A 15110-nucleotide genomic window follows, 5' to 3' on the forward strand; every position below is an offset into this window, starting at 1 on the left:
ACACTATGGAAATTCCTAAAAAATTAAAAATAGAATTTACCTTATGACACAGTAATTCCACTTTTGGGTATTTATCAGAAGAAATTTAAAACACTAATTTAAAAAGATATATGCACCTCCTACATTCATTGCAGCATTATTTACAATAGCCAAGATATGGAAGTAACCTAAGTGCCCGACAATAGATGACTGGATAAAGATGTGGAACATACATACAATGGAATATTTCTTGGCCGTAAAAAAAGAGTGAAATCTTACCATTTGTGACAACATGGATGGACCTGGAAAGTAATATGCTAAGTGAAATAAGTCAGAGAAAGACAAATACCATATGATTTTACTTGTATGTGTATCTAAAGAACACAATAAACGAACAAACAAAACAGAAACAAACTCATAGATACAGAAAACAAATGGATGGTTGATGGATGACAGGGGAGTTGGAGAGCTGAGTGAAAAAGGTGAAGGGATTAAATAACACAAATTGGTAGTTATGAAATAATCAAGGGGATGTAAAGTGCAGCATAGAGAATGTGGTTAATAATATTGTAGTGACTATAAATAGTGCCAGGTGGGTACTATACTAATCAGGGGATTGCTTCATAAATTATACAATGTCTAACCACTATGCTGTACACCTGAAAATAATATAAAATAATGTTGAATGTCAACTGTATTTGAAAATAAATAAATAAATAAATAGTAAAATCAAGCAGGGTAAGGAAAATTGAGATCATCCAGTCATGATAAGAATTATAATAGGATGACTTCAACGACAAATGAAAGGAACTTCAAAGCCTTCTGCAGTATAAAATTCACAAAAATCTCTTTTGTGGTTGTAAGCAGCAAAAAGACGATTGATATATGATTTCTATATTAGCATGATTTATATAATTTTATATGTATATGTGTATGTGTGTGTGTGTATATATATACATATATATGCATGATTTGCGTAAGCCTACTTTAAACAATGCGATGTAGATAAGGCTTAAAATGGGCTGGGACATTTTCTCCCCATTACTTCCACAATAAACAATTCTGGGTTTTGGTGGTTATGGTGGTGTGTGGGTGTGTATATGTATGTGTGTGTTTTGGACAGCATCTCCTGCTTGGAAAAGAGCCTGCCAGAGCCCTATTCTTTTACAACCTGTCCTGATAACAGCCCAACTCGGCAAGAACCTCGATTTTTTTTTTCCTTACCACGAAAAAAAAAACAGACCTCCTTCAACAACCTGGTATCATAGAGTGTTGTCCTTCACGACTAATCTTCCCTTTATGTAGTCCTGACTCCAAGGGAAGAATGCCACCTACTGAATCATCAGCACCAGTCAGCCAGTCCTGCAAAGTGCAGCAATGCTCAACCCTTGTCGATTCCTTATCCCCTCCCTCTGATTATTCTTTGGCCTTTAAAAAAATTGCCATTTGGGCTAACAGGAAGTTATGCTCTCAGCGCAGATATCTGATAAACACTTCCACATATTGTAGACTGCTCAGTAGCTATGCCAAATTTCAGAGTCCTCTCTCTGCAAGCATTTTCCTTCAGTGCGTTTTCACGTTTGGAATGCCCCAGTCTTTGCTGCCCGCAGACAGCGGAAACCAATGGTGCAAACCGTGAGGGGGCTGCTGACCCGCGGCTTCAGAAGCCAAGGAGGGTGACCCAAAGAGGTTAACGTTCGAGATTGCACAAGAGGTCAGGAGATGCTGTGGGCTGCCAAACATGTACACCCGCGGCACTCCGCGATGTGCAACCCCATCCCGAGGCCTCCAGAATGGGGGTGGGGGGACCCCTCTGCAGTCTGCTGAAAGCGAGGCAGGAATCACTGCAACTCCTCCGTTCAGGCTGAGGTCGCCACAGCTGCGCTGATGAATGCGCTGCAGCAGCGCCTTCGCCCCGGGCGCAGCACTGGAAGGGATGGGGTCTGTGCGAGTGGGCTGGACGGCGGGAGAGGAGCGTGTCTGTGCAGTGGAGGCCCGGGTTCGTGACACAAACCCGAGAGCTCCTTTGGGCTGCACCCACTGGGAGTGTCAAACTGAGAAGGTCAGTCAGTCGCCTGTTCCCTAACATATATACAGAAACACTCCGTGCCCAGTGCGCCGCAGGCGGGGGCCACCGCGGGGAGGGCTGAGGCTGGAGGAGGACGGCCGGGGACGGGTCTCGGCGCCCGGAGCTCAGCGCAAAGGGGGCGGGCCCGAGGCAGGGCGAGCCGCGGCGCGGACCCGCTGTCGCCTTGCTGCAATCGCCTCCAGCCTGCGGTGCAGGACGCAGGCAGTGGTACATGGCTCCGACGGGAGGCGCGCTGCCGGCACCAGGAGCCCGGCTCCCTCGTTGAGCGCAGCAGGCGCCTCCGCGCCGCGCGTCCTCGCCCCACCAGCCGCCGTCCCGCGGACATGACCACGTAGCCTCCTGGGCTGGGATTTGCTTGAAAATCTTCTTCATGGAAGCGATGTCCCCCCAGCAAGAGATTCTAGGGGGCCACCCGGGACGCTCCTCCTCCCTGACAGGAGTGTCTCGGATCGCAGGAGGCCCCGGCACTAAGGTGAGGATGCCGCCGCCACTGCCGCCGCCGCCGCCGCGGTAGCAGCAGCAGCAGCAGCAGACCCGCTCCCCGCGCTCGCTCTCCGCGCCCGCTACCGCCGCGCGCGAGCCGGACGCTGCGGGGATTTAACGCTCCAGGCTCGTGGCCCGCTGCGTTAGTCTTAGGACAGTCCCGCCGTACCCGCCCAGCGACACCGCCGTCTCTCAAACCGCCCCCTTTTCTTCGCGCCTAGAGTCGTAATCACTCACCCATCGGACCCAGCAGCCTGCCTCCCAGGCTCCATCCGCCGCGGGTCGGCGGGCAGCGCCGCTCCCCAGCCGGGGGGTGAGAGCCCGCACTGGGGCATTGGCCCCTCTGGGTGCCTGGCCCCTGGTCCCCCGCGAGGTGCCTCGGACGCTCACCGTCTCTTGACGGGGTCAGCTCCGAGGTCGTGAGGGCTGACGGCGTCCGGCGGGGCCCGACAACCAGCGATGAGGAAGGTAGGCGGCCGGGCAGCGGCGCCTGCGGGGCTCAGGCCCCTCACCTGGACTTGGTGGCGTGGCAGCTCGGCTGTATTTGGGGTGGGTGGGGAGGGCTTGGGTGATGTGAGGGTTACTGCACCCAACGCAGCGCTCCCGGAACGATTCCAGGTCTCTGAGGTGGTGGTGGTGGTCAGACTAGTAGGTATGCTCTGGATGCTAACAGTCGTCACCGCGGGGACATGGAGATTTGGTTCCGCCTAGAACCGGGCTGGGTGGGGTCGGTGGGTTGCGGTGGAGGGTCACAAGAGCCGGGGCGAGGGGCCTTCGCCCTGCGCTCCACCCCTTACCCTAGGGACTTGGTGAGGCTAGAGAGGGGTCGGGACGTCCCTGTGGGCCTGGGGGCGGCGCGGGTGTTCCCTGTCAATGCTGGGAGGAGGGATGCGGGCAACAACTTGTAGCGTTCCGTTACGATAAACGCAGCCGCCGTGCGGCGTGCTGATTCCAATCGGGTCAGGTTTCTTTGGAAAGGTTCCCTTAGCAAGTGCACGTGGCCGCCAGCAGCCGGCCTCTGCTGTTCTCTCTGAGGAATTGATTTGGGTGTTTCTAGTCATGTCTGCTCTCGCTCCCTCCCTCCCCCCAAGACCTTCTGATATTTGGCCGTTTTTGCTCTGTTTCCTGGTGGTGTTCTTCCAGCTTCTCTGGAAACAAATCGGGATTAGAAGGATCATCTAATTCTTCTTCTTTTTTTTTTTTAAAATAAATATTCATGCATTGCATTTATATCATTAGAGCCTTAGAGGGTTACACAGGCTCCCTGATTGTCCGGATCTTACTGCCTTTCACGACTCTTCCCACCAGCATCTTGGGTTGGCTAGAGGTCAGTTGAAGACAGGTAAGATCGGTGCGCCGAGTATAGAAGAGTATGAACTCTCAAGGCCCTTGGTCGTGTCGCGGAGCCATCTAGGAGTGAACATGATGTATCAGTTGTGGTGCCAGCTGAGCCTTTGATGTATTGAGGCTTCGGTTTGTCCTTGTCGTCTTTCCCCTTCAGAGATGCAGGGATTGTGTGTGCGTGCGTGTGTGTGTTTGTGTGTGTGTGTGTGTGTGTGTGTGTGTGTGTGTGTGTGTGTGTGTGTATCTACCAGGTTATCATTACATTTGTCAAGGTAAATGAATGTTCAGTAATTGACATAGATTTTAAAGGAATTTTCATCCTTGTAAACTTGGGAAACATGAAAGATTTATATTCCTGAACAGTTCTCTTCCTTTTTTTACTAAGAGTAATTAAGCTTAAGCATACTGGCAAAGGGAGAAAGTGTTAGAATGGATGGATCGTTTGTAAGGTAGTACTTGCCTCATAAATGAAAGTTTGCTATTCATCTTAAGCCATTTTGCCATTTGCTTTGCATCTTAAGATGTCCTTCATTATAAACCATAATGGGTTACATTACCAATCTAGTCTTTTCCTTATTCTTTTCTTTCTTTCTTTTTTTTTAAGGAAATATATTTTGCAAATGTAGTCTTTCTACAGCTTTGTGGTAGGAGTGAGGTTGAAGAACGTATTATTTTGCTTTAAATGTTTGGTTTTTTTCAGAAAAGTGCATCTCTCCTTATTTTAAATATTACTAGGCATATCTGTTTGATTTCAGACCTCCATATCAGCAATAGAAAGTAATAATATTTCCAAAGAGTAACTCCTAGAATCATTGCCATTTATACCCTTATGAATCAGTCTTTGTGTATCTTATATACTTACCAGATTGATTTTTTGAGTGTGCTTCATTTTGCCTTTTTGGTGCTTGGTAGTCTTAGAGAGTCATGAGGCATTTCTAAAAAAAGTCTACTTATGTGGTTGTAATCTCAATTGCTAAGGCTTGGGTCAATATTGTTTAAATTGCCAGATACAATTAACACTTTAAAAAATGAAATAGAAAAGAAAATATGAGTACATTAGTAAGGGTGAGAGTTGTTTGATATAATTCTTTTTCTCTGTTCCATATATGTATATGTATCTTGGGTAGTGATGTAAAATGTGTTTCTAAATGAATGATCAAAATTTTCAAAGGCAAGTTTATTGGCTAGACCACTGTATGGAATAAGTTCACTTAGCTTTTAGTTCTAGCTCTATTAATATCTCAGTGATCTTGAGAAAATCATTTAACTTGTTTCAGTTTTCTCATTTATAAAATGATGGGAATCAAAGACATAACACTGGAGAGAGTGCTTTGAAAAGTTAATATCTTGTAGTCTGTGGAAATAAGGTGATCTTCAATAATATCTTTCAAATTAGTCATCCTGGGAGTCTGTTCAGTGGTACTGCCATTGCCTAGAGGTAGTTTTATATACAATGTGGTGAAATTTAGAGTATGATGACTTATGGTTCATATCTCCGTTGTATTGGTACTAGCTTTCTGACCTAGGTAAGTTACTTAACCTTTTCAATTTCTTATTGGTAAAATGAAAATAACAGTAATATCTACCTCCTCAAGATTGTTGCAAAAATTACATGTGAAATTAAGTGAATATTGACACATAATAAGCCCTCACTAAATGTTAGTTCTTATTATCTGTAATGTCCCCCATATCAATAATTCATACTACTGTGTCCCGGTTGTTCAAGGCAAAAAATCTAGGATTCATCTTCAACTCCTCACTCTACAACGACCATTGAAAAGTTCAGTCAAATATCACTTCAAACATATCTTGAATTCTTCTACTTCATCTCCACTACTGACACTGTAGTCCAAGCCAAATTACCATCTTTCTCTCGTACCTTTGCAAAAATTCCCTAACTTTTAACACATTTCTTACTCTTTCCGAACCCAGTCCCCATTTAGCCGCACCAAAGTGATCTTTAAAAATGTAAATCAGTCATGTTGCTCACCTACTTAAAATCCTGTAGTGGCTTTCCATCATATATGAAATAAAATTCAGACACCTTCTCTTAGCCCTCTCTACTTCTTCAAACACATCTACCTTTTCCAAATTGATTGTATATTCTCCAGCCATGTGGGCCTTCTTTTTCCAATATCAAGTCATCAAATTCATATAATGAGGACTTGGTTTTGCTGTTCCCTCTGCTCCTGCCACAGATATTTGCAGTGATGACTCTTTCATATTGTTCAGATCTTAGGTCCTCCCAGAGGCCTGTTCTGACAACCTAAATGGAAGTTGCCCCTTAATCATCTCTATACCTTCTGTTTTATTTTCATCTTAGCATTAATCGTTGCCTGATATTTTCTTACTTACTTCTTTGTTATGTTACTTGAACCCCTCACCAGATTGTGAAAACCATGAGAATAGGGACCTTACCTGTATTGTTCAAGGCTGCCTCCCTGGTGCCTCAGACAGTGCTATATATTAAGTACTCAATATTATTTGGATCATGTACAGCAGTGAACTGGACAGATATGGCCCCTGCGTTCAGAGTTTGTGATTCAGAGCAGGATCAGCAAACCTTTTCTTGAAGGACCAGATAGTAAATAATTTAGGTTTATAGACTATAAGGTCTCTGTTGCAGCTACCCACTTTGCCATTACAGTGCTAAAGCAGCCAGAGACAATATATATGAATGGGCGTAACTCTCCCAACAAAACTTCATTTAGAAAACAGGTAGTAGGTCCCCAGTGTATAGCTTGCTGACCCCTGGTCTAGAGCATCACTGTTGGTTAGAACTTTCTGTGATGATGGGACTACCCTTTATCTATAATATCTAATTCGATAGCTATTAACTACATGTGGCTACTGGGCACTTGAAATGTGGCTGATACAACTGAGGAACTAAAAATTTTTTAACAGCTTCACTGAGGTATAATTGACATATAATAAACTGTACATATTTAAAGTATATAAATCAATAAGTTTTGGCGTATGTATATACCTGTGAAACCATCATCACTATCAAGATAATGAACATATTTTTTACAACCCCCCCCCAAGTTTCCTTATGTCCCTTTCTAATACTTTTGTTCTCTCCCTATTCCTAGGCAACTATATATTAATTTGCACTCTCAAGCATTTTATATAAATGGAATCATGCTCTGTATTTTTTTGGGGGGGGAGGGGGTCTGGCTTCTTTAATTCAATATAATTATTTTGAGATTCATCCTTGTTTTTGTATCTATTTGTAGTTTATTTCATTGCTAGGAAATATTCCATCATATGGATAAACAACAGTATGTTTATCCATTCACCTATTAATGGGTATTTGGGTTGGCTCCAGGTTTTGGCTATACAAACAAAGCTGCTGTGAATGTTCATATACAAGGTTTTGTATGGATTTGTGCTTTCATTTCTTTGGAGTAAATACTTGGATGTTCAATGGCTGGGTCATATTTTAGGTGTATGTTTAACTTTTTAAGAAACTGTTATATATCATTTGAATTATATATAACCAGCATTGTAGAAAGAGTTCAGTTTCTCCAAATCTTCTCCAGCCCTTCTTATCTGTCTTTTTGGTAATAGCCATCCTAGAGGGTATAAAGTATATCTCATTGTGATTTTGATTTCATTTCCCTAATGACTAATGATGCTGAGCATCTTTTCATGTGCTTACTTGACATCCATATGTTATTTTTAGTGAAGTGCCTTTTCAAATATTGTGCCCAGTCTTAGTTGAGTTGTTAGTTTTCTTACTGAGTGTTGAGATTTATTTATATTTTCTGGATTCAAGTCTTTAATCATATATGTACTTTGAAAATATTTTCTCTTATTCTGTGCTTTGTCATTTTATTTTCTTAACAGCATCTTTAAAAGAACAGAGTTCTTAATTTTCATGAAATCTGACTGGTCATTTTTTTAAAATTTAATTTTACTTAATTATAATTTATTTGAATTTAAATGTAAATAGCTACATGTGTCTAGTGGTTACTGTATTGGATAGCATAGGTTGAGAGGAAGAGACAAAAACAGTAATAATTTTAAAAATTAATAAACAGTGATAACTGTTATTGGAGAAACAAACACGACACTGATTTAGACAAATGTGGATATATATCTAGACCACTCTGGCATTAGGGTGTTCAAGAAAGACCTCTTTTAATTGACACAACTCTTTTATGAGTGAAAGAGAGCATGCTATAAAAAAATTCCAAGAACTGGAAGCAGTTGTTCAAAGGTTCTGAGGTAGGAAAGAGCATTATGTGTTTGAGGAGTTAGTTTGTAGATGCCATATAAGAAGTCTCTTTATTTTATAGCCACATTTATTATTTTAACCTTAAGCAGAATTACCTAGTTGGTTTATTCACCTTTATGTATTCAGATGATATGACTATTTCCGAAACCAAAGATTTTAATCTCTGAGGATATTCAAAGAATTGCAACAGACTTGTACATTAATTTCTAAAAATGTGGCTCTAAAGTATAACAGCAGCATATAGATAACTCATTCCAGATAGAATTCTGGATAATTCTTCTGGATAATGTATCCTTAAGGCTATCCACATTTGAACAGAAAAGTTTTTGTGAAATGAAATGGAAGCACATAGTAGAATTATTTCAGTAGGGACAATTTGCATCATACTCAACCACCCTTACTCTTTGGTTTCACATACTAATTGAAAAATTTAAACTGCTTTTGCACACTTGTTTCTCTCTTTTTTGTCTACATTCCCTGGGTCCAAATCTGTTTATAGCAGATCATGGTAGAACATCGCCAAGAGCTAGCTTTGGCCACATGTTTATCTTGTACTGGAGTTTAAATTAAAGCTTACTCACATCTTGGTGAGTAAGCTTTAGTTTTACTCTCTTTAATACTGAGAAAAATATTATGCTCATAGTTAAACAGTATCCTACTGAATCCTTTTCTGGTGTTATTTAAAAAGTGAATTGCATAAAGTCAGGTACATGAGATTGTTTTGGCGAGACAAGTCAGGAATTATCAAAAACTTCATTAGATTGATCAGAAATGGCTTCTGTTATCACTGATATGACCTCTTAACTTCTGACTGTATTATGTTTCTTTGTCTATAAAATGGGGGTAATAATCTATAGCCTGTATATCTCACAAGGTTGTTTTTATGGGTCAAAAGAAGAAAGTACATGTAAACACTTTTGAAAATGGTACAGAGGCCATTAGTATCTTCTACCAGGTGAAAGTATACGTAAAGCACTGAAAAGAGTTTTATTTCTTTGAATTTAACACAGGAATATTCATATGCAAATAAGTGAATGCTATCTGTCTTACTCAGTTGAGGCTGCCATAACAAAATATCATAAACTGGATGGCTTAAACAACAGATATTTATTTTTCACAGTTCTAGAGGCTGTGAATTCCCATGATCTGGATGCCAGCTACTTTAGATCCTTGGCTTGTAGTTGATCATCTTTTTGCTGGAGGTTAAGGGATTTAGGAATGGAGAAAGAGCTAGATATCTCTAGTATCTTCTCGTAAGGACACTAATCTCATCATAGGGGCACCACTCTCACGACCCCATCTAAATCTAATCACCTACCAAAGACCCTACCTCCAAATACCATTATATTGGGGGTTAGAGTTTCAACATATGAATTTCAGGGGAACACAAACATTCAGTCCATAACACTATTCTTCAGAGCAGTCATCCTTGAAGGTCATAAATATCAAATATTATAAGGTAGCAACTTGAGCAAAAAGATAAAAGTTTACTGTTTGTAATTTATAGAATAGTAAAGAAGTTTAAAAAATCTCTTTAAGGGAATGCCTAAACTATATATAATATACATCAATTATATGAGGTAGGTGTTATTAACTTACTCTTACAGAAGGAACTGAGCCCTGCCAATGCTACATGCAGTATGCAACAGAGCTGCACTTTGAACCCAGATCTTCAAACACTATGTTTCTTTCTAACTAGGCTATAGATGTATTTGTTATTATTTGCAACATAAGATACAGGAGAGAGTAGATTTGAATTATATGTAACAACTGAGTAAAGCACATTTGAGAAGTAATTTTATGCTTTGGGGAGCAGAGTCTCTACCTTTTCCATCTACCATTGAATGTTATATTCACAGTCACCGTTAGGTAAATGCATTGGTCAGGGTTCTCCAGAGAAACAGGTCAATAGACATTCTGTGATCTGCTGTCTGCAAGCTGGAGACCCAGGAAAGCTGGTGACCCAGGAAAGCTGGTGGTGTAATTTACCACCATCTGTTCTGAGGGCAAGAAAAGATGAGATGAGACATTACAGCTCAACTGTGAGGGGTAAAGGGGAGGAGATAATTCCTGCTTCCTCCACTTTTCTAGAAAGGCCCCCTAGGGATGAATGATGCCTACCCACTTTGGGGAGGGCAGTCTGCTTTACTGAGTCCAGCTATTCAAGTGCTAGACTGACCCAGAAATACCTTCACAGACATACCCGGAAATAATGTTTAATCCATGCACCCCAAGGCCAGTCAAGCTGACACATAAAATTAACCATCCCAGTAAATATTAATGAATAGTGACAATATTCATTATAAATATTAATGAATAGTGACAATCAATGGTCTAATTACTTTGGAAATTTGTGATTTTTATGCTTTGATATCTGTCGTTTTCAGATATTTCATGTAAGGCACTTCTATTTCAGGAGCCCTTCAGCCAGTCCTGCTTTCCATGCTGATATTTCAGTCTTGCTTTCTAAAGTTGGAAAGCTTAGCATATTTCCCCAAATTATAAGGCTGTATTTTGAAGTTATATATGGGTGCACTGAACCATATACCTCAGATGATTCTATCATGAGATATCATGTGTGTGGAAAACCCAGTTGAAAATTTCTCAAGTCAGTAAACATTTTATAGAGTGAATCTTAAGAATAAGAAAAGACTCTTCCATAGTTATTTTTACTTAAAATGTGAACACAATAGTACATTTTAACATAGCAAAAGGAAAATTAATTTTTGTGCAAATTTTTATAACATGGAAGTTAAAGAAAGTCCTTTATTTTTCCACTTTTGTGTAAAAAGTAATCATTAATTTTGGCTATTGAGCCTTGTTGTAACTTATAGACTGAAAACTCACAATCACAGATACTTAAATAGTGAAGTTGTTGCTTTTGTTTGAAGTGAAGATTGTTGTGAAGCAATTTATTGTTCCCTGACAATTTGACATTCTCTTAGGTTATGACTTGGTGAAAGGTCTGCAGGGCAAAAGTTGGAACATATCCAATGAACTGGGAGACAAAAGACGACTTTCAGTACCTGCAGAAAACGAAAATGCCAACTCCAATCATTTAGATGTCTGAATTCTTTCACAGTTCTCATCCTACCATCCAGGACTTGGTGGCTGCTCTTTTCAAAGTAGAGACATCTTGTGCCTTATATAGGATAACACACAACTTAACAAAATATGTTATTATAAAGCTTGCCTTCCTAGAAGATATCAATAACTGAAAATATACAAGATTTCAGTTTAAAGTGCCACTGAAACATGTTATAAACTATGTACACACCTATAAGTACATACACTCATATACACAGTGCCTTGAGGCAATTGAGTACATTTTATTAATGTGTTCTGATAGAGTTTTATGACTCATACCCCTCATGTCCCCAAAGCATTTGTCAAAAACCTCTGTTGTGGACTGAATGTGTCTCCTGCACTCTTATGTTGAAGCCCTAATCCCCAGTATGATAATATTTGGAGGTGGGGGCATTTGGGAGATAATCATATTAGATGAGGATGAGAAGGCAGAATCCCCGTGATGGTATGAGTGCTCTTGTAAGAGACCAGAGAGCTTGCTCTCTCTGTGTCCCCCATGTGAGAATATAGCAAGAAGGCAGCTGTTTGCAAACCAGGAAGAGGGCCCTCACCAAGAACCCAATCTGCTGGCAGCTTGACCTTGGACTTCCCCGTCTCCAGAACTGTGAGAAAAGTGTCTATTGTTCAAGCCACCTACTCTGTGTTATTTTGTTATAGTAGCCTAAGATGACTGACTACCTCTAAAATAAACTTCCATTGAGTGAAAAATTTTCTCTCCTATTCTTTCTTTGGCTATCTTCAGTGTTCTAGATCACCTGGACTCTACAGATCCTGATGTGTGCAGAAAGCCTGCAGGGTGAATGATCAATTTGGTAATGGCAACTGCAGTATTCTGAAGCAACTTAGGATGGGGGTGATGTTTAGATTTTCTTTACTCACTGAAGTCTTAGCCACAATGTGGGAGTCTGGAAAGAGAGCAGAGAAAGCTGCCTTCTCTCAGCCACCAATAATGAGACTGATAGGCAAGACAGCTCTGTTTATTTTATAATTTTGTTTCAGTCTCATTTTCTTTATCTAGGACAAGTTTAGTTTAGAAACATCCAACTGATAGCAGAAATAGCCATATCAGCACTGTGAATGACAGTGCTGTGCTGAGCAGCCTTGACCTAATTTTGACAGACAGCTGTCACATGGCACAACTGAAAGGTGATGGCTGTTTTAGGATGTCTGGTCACTAGTACGTGGAACCTGAACATGGAATGTACCCACATCAGCTCATGTTTTAAAGATCTGAAAAACCCAGCTGCTCTGTGGCCTTTGCTTTCCCTGTTTACCTGCGTTTTGATTTACACCTAAGAAGGTGTCTGTGTTTTGTCTTATACACCTATATTCAACCTCCTGAACCACAACTTCAACAGTAGCCATTACTAGGTTATACTCTGTCTGAACCTGGATAGACGTGGGCCTGTTTTTTATTCTCATTTAACATAATCTGTTTTTAACAAGTATAGGTTTGGGATTTGATCACCAAACTCTTCTGCACTGCATGAGGAAAGTGAGAGGTTGCTGTAGGCAACCATTGCAGATGTGTCTGATACATTTAGCCCCTTAACCTTCAGGAAGATGAATAGGTACTGGAGCAACCAGAGAGCCCCTTTGTTTATTATAGTGTGCCATGGATGTACAAATAATATCATTTCGTATGGGCCATGATATGAAAAATGCAGTGAAGCCCTGCCCTGGAAGGGTTATGAGGGAGAGATCATTGACCTTGCCTACTCCAGAGTGCTACAGAAAGGGAATTATGACCAGATCTTGAAACTGGTGGCTTTGCCAAAGAAGAAATTCCAGCCAACTTGAAGGTTCATGGCTATAACTCCAGAAGACTGCATGGGTAGGGTTGAGGTAGAGAAACAAAGAATCATATATAAGGGGAGTTCTGCTATCATATTGGTTTATGTACAATACTTATGCACTCTAAATCATTACTCTATATGTTACACTATCACAGTGCTTTCCATGTCAAAGGACTCTCATGTATATAATCTTAGTTCGATTCTTTGTGGCAGTTTGGACCATTATGTCATTTTGTTATCAGTGGGTGAAAGACCCTTATTTTAGGACCACAGATGGGGTTCTTTTTCCAGTAGGTATGTTGGGAAGCCAGTCACAAACCAAAACTTAGCATAAATAGTGCCAGCTTTTATTCTATGCCCAGAGACCAGAGAAGTAGGAGTGCAGCTCTCAGATAAACTTCTCCCTCAGCGGTGGAGAGGTGACTAAAATAGGATAATAAAAATGAAGGAGAGGTTTATGTAAATAGGGAGGAGGAAACTTCATGGGTTTTCCAGGGGAAAGGGGCTCATTTTGGGGATCAGAGTTCCGTGCCATTTCTTTATGATCACTTCTAGCCATTACCATGGCAATGCAGCAGTGGTGAACAGTCATGGGACTAGTAACTGTTATTTTCCATGGAGGTATTATAAAGAATTTTTAGAACAGAAACATGGCAGAGTGAGAAATGTCCTCAGATCACTCCCCTTGAAACAACAATAAGCTGAACATCTAAAACTCAGCAAAAAACACCCAACCTGCACATAAGCACATCTAAGCAAGGGATCTGCTCATAAGAGCTACCACAAGTCAGAACCACGGAAGTCAGGTGGTAGACTGGGAGAAACAAAGAAGCTGCCTCCTCTCCCAGCCAGAGCTCCATGGTAGAGGCAGGGGATGGGAAAAGGTGCAGCAGGTTCCCTGAACAGCCCTGCCTGAGAGAGGTGTGAGCTTCATGCAGTGACAGTGCCCAGGGTTCAGGGCAGAAACAAGAGAAGTGGGGACAGCAGAGAAGCAACAGTTATTACCAGCTACTTTTGCAAAACAGGAGCCTCAGCTGCAGCTCCCATCCCCCAACACAGAGGGCCAATCCCCCCATATCCTCCAAGACTGAACATCATCCAAGACCCAGAGGATCTGAGAAAACTCTACCAAAACTGTTACTAATACTGACAGGGACTGAGACTGAGAGTAGCAAGCGTAATTGAATATCTACAAGAAAAAAAAAAGGCATTATTAAGACTTTATATAAAGCAGGGAGGGATCCAAGAGGCTTAGACACCACCTACTGGAAACCAAAAGAAAAATGCCATCTTAGCAACAGGCTAAAGAGAGACTTCATATAATAAATCTTTTTCTCTGGAAAAAAGGGAGAAAACACATCAATTAGTGCCCAGGTGGAGAAATACTCCATTAAATACCATGAACAACTAAAGTGACAAGGCAGCTCAGAAAGAAAGAGAAAAATCTCCATAAAATAACTTACAGACATAGAAATAAGTGACTTAAATGATAAATAATTCAGGATGGCACTTCTGAAAAAAATAATTGAGAGCCAAAATAATTCCTATTAACAATTCCAGGAATTGAAAAAAAATAGAGCAGCAGAATGTTTTTTTCAGCAAGGAGATTGAAACCCTCAAAAAGAACCAAGTAGAACTTCTGGAAATGAAGAACACACTTGAAAGATATGAAAAAAGAAATAGCAAGCTTGGGAAATTGAGTCGACTAAATAGAGGAAAAGATCGGTGATATCAAAGACAAAAATCTAAAAACAAATCAGAAGGAAGAAGTGAGAAACCAAAGAATGAAAAATGATGAAAGAGAAATACAAGAACTAGCTGATACCATCAGCAAAGAAAACATAATAATAATTCGCATTCTTGAAGGAGAGGAAAAAGAGCAGGGATTAGAAAGCATTTTTCAGACAAATAGTTGAGGATTTCCCAAATCTAAGGAATGAGCTGGAGCTTAGAATTCAAGAAGTCAACAGAACACAAATATCTCAACCCCAAAAGGCCTTCTCCAAGACACAGTGTATTAAAATAATTAAAAATCAATGAAAAATAAATAATTCTCTGGGCATCCAGGGAAAAGAAGATGGTAACCTATAAA

The 15110-nt window shown here is 40.9% G+C and overlaps 1 protein-coding gene across 1 annotated transcript in view; it reads left to right on the forward strand.

Moving 5' to 3' along the window:
* The first annotated feature begins 2438 nt into the window (after window positions 1–2438).
* ARHGAP20 (Rho GTPase activating protein 20) overlaps window positions 2439–15110 on the forward strand; it is a 109776-nt gene continuing 97104 nt past the window's right edge. Inside the window, exons 1-2 of the mRNA XM_023533763.1 lie at window positions 2439–2540; window positions 4314–4316. Of these exons, the coding sequence (XP_023389531.1) occupies window positions 2439–2540; window positions 4314–4316 (105 nt within the window). The remainder of the gene's footprint in view (window positions 2541–4313; window positions 4317–15110) is intronic.

Source organism: Pteropus vampyrus, unplaced genomic scaffold, assembly GCF_000151845.1.
Source record: "Pteropus vampyrus isolate Shadow unplaced genomic scaffold, Pvam_2.0 Scaffold110, whole genome shotgun sequence".
NCBI classification, from domain to species: domain Eukaryota; kingdom Metazoa; phylum Chordata; class Mammalia; order Chiroptera; family Pteropodidae; genus Pteropus; species Pteropus vampyrus.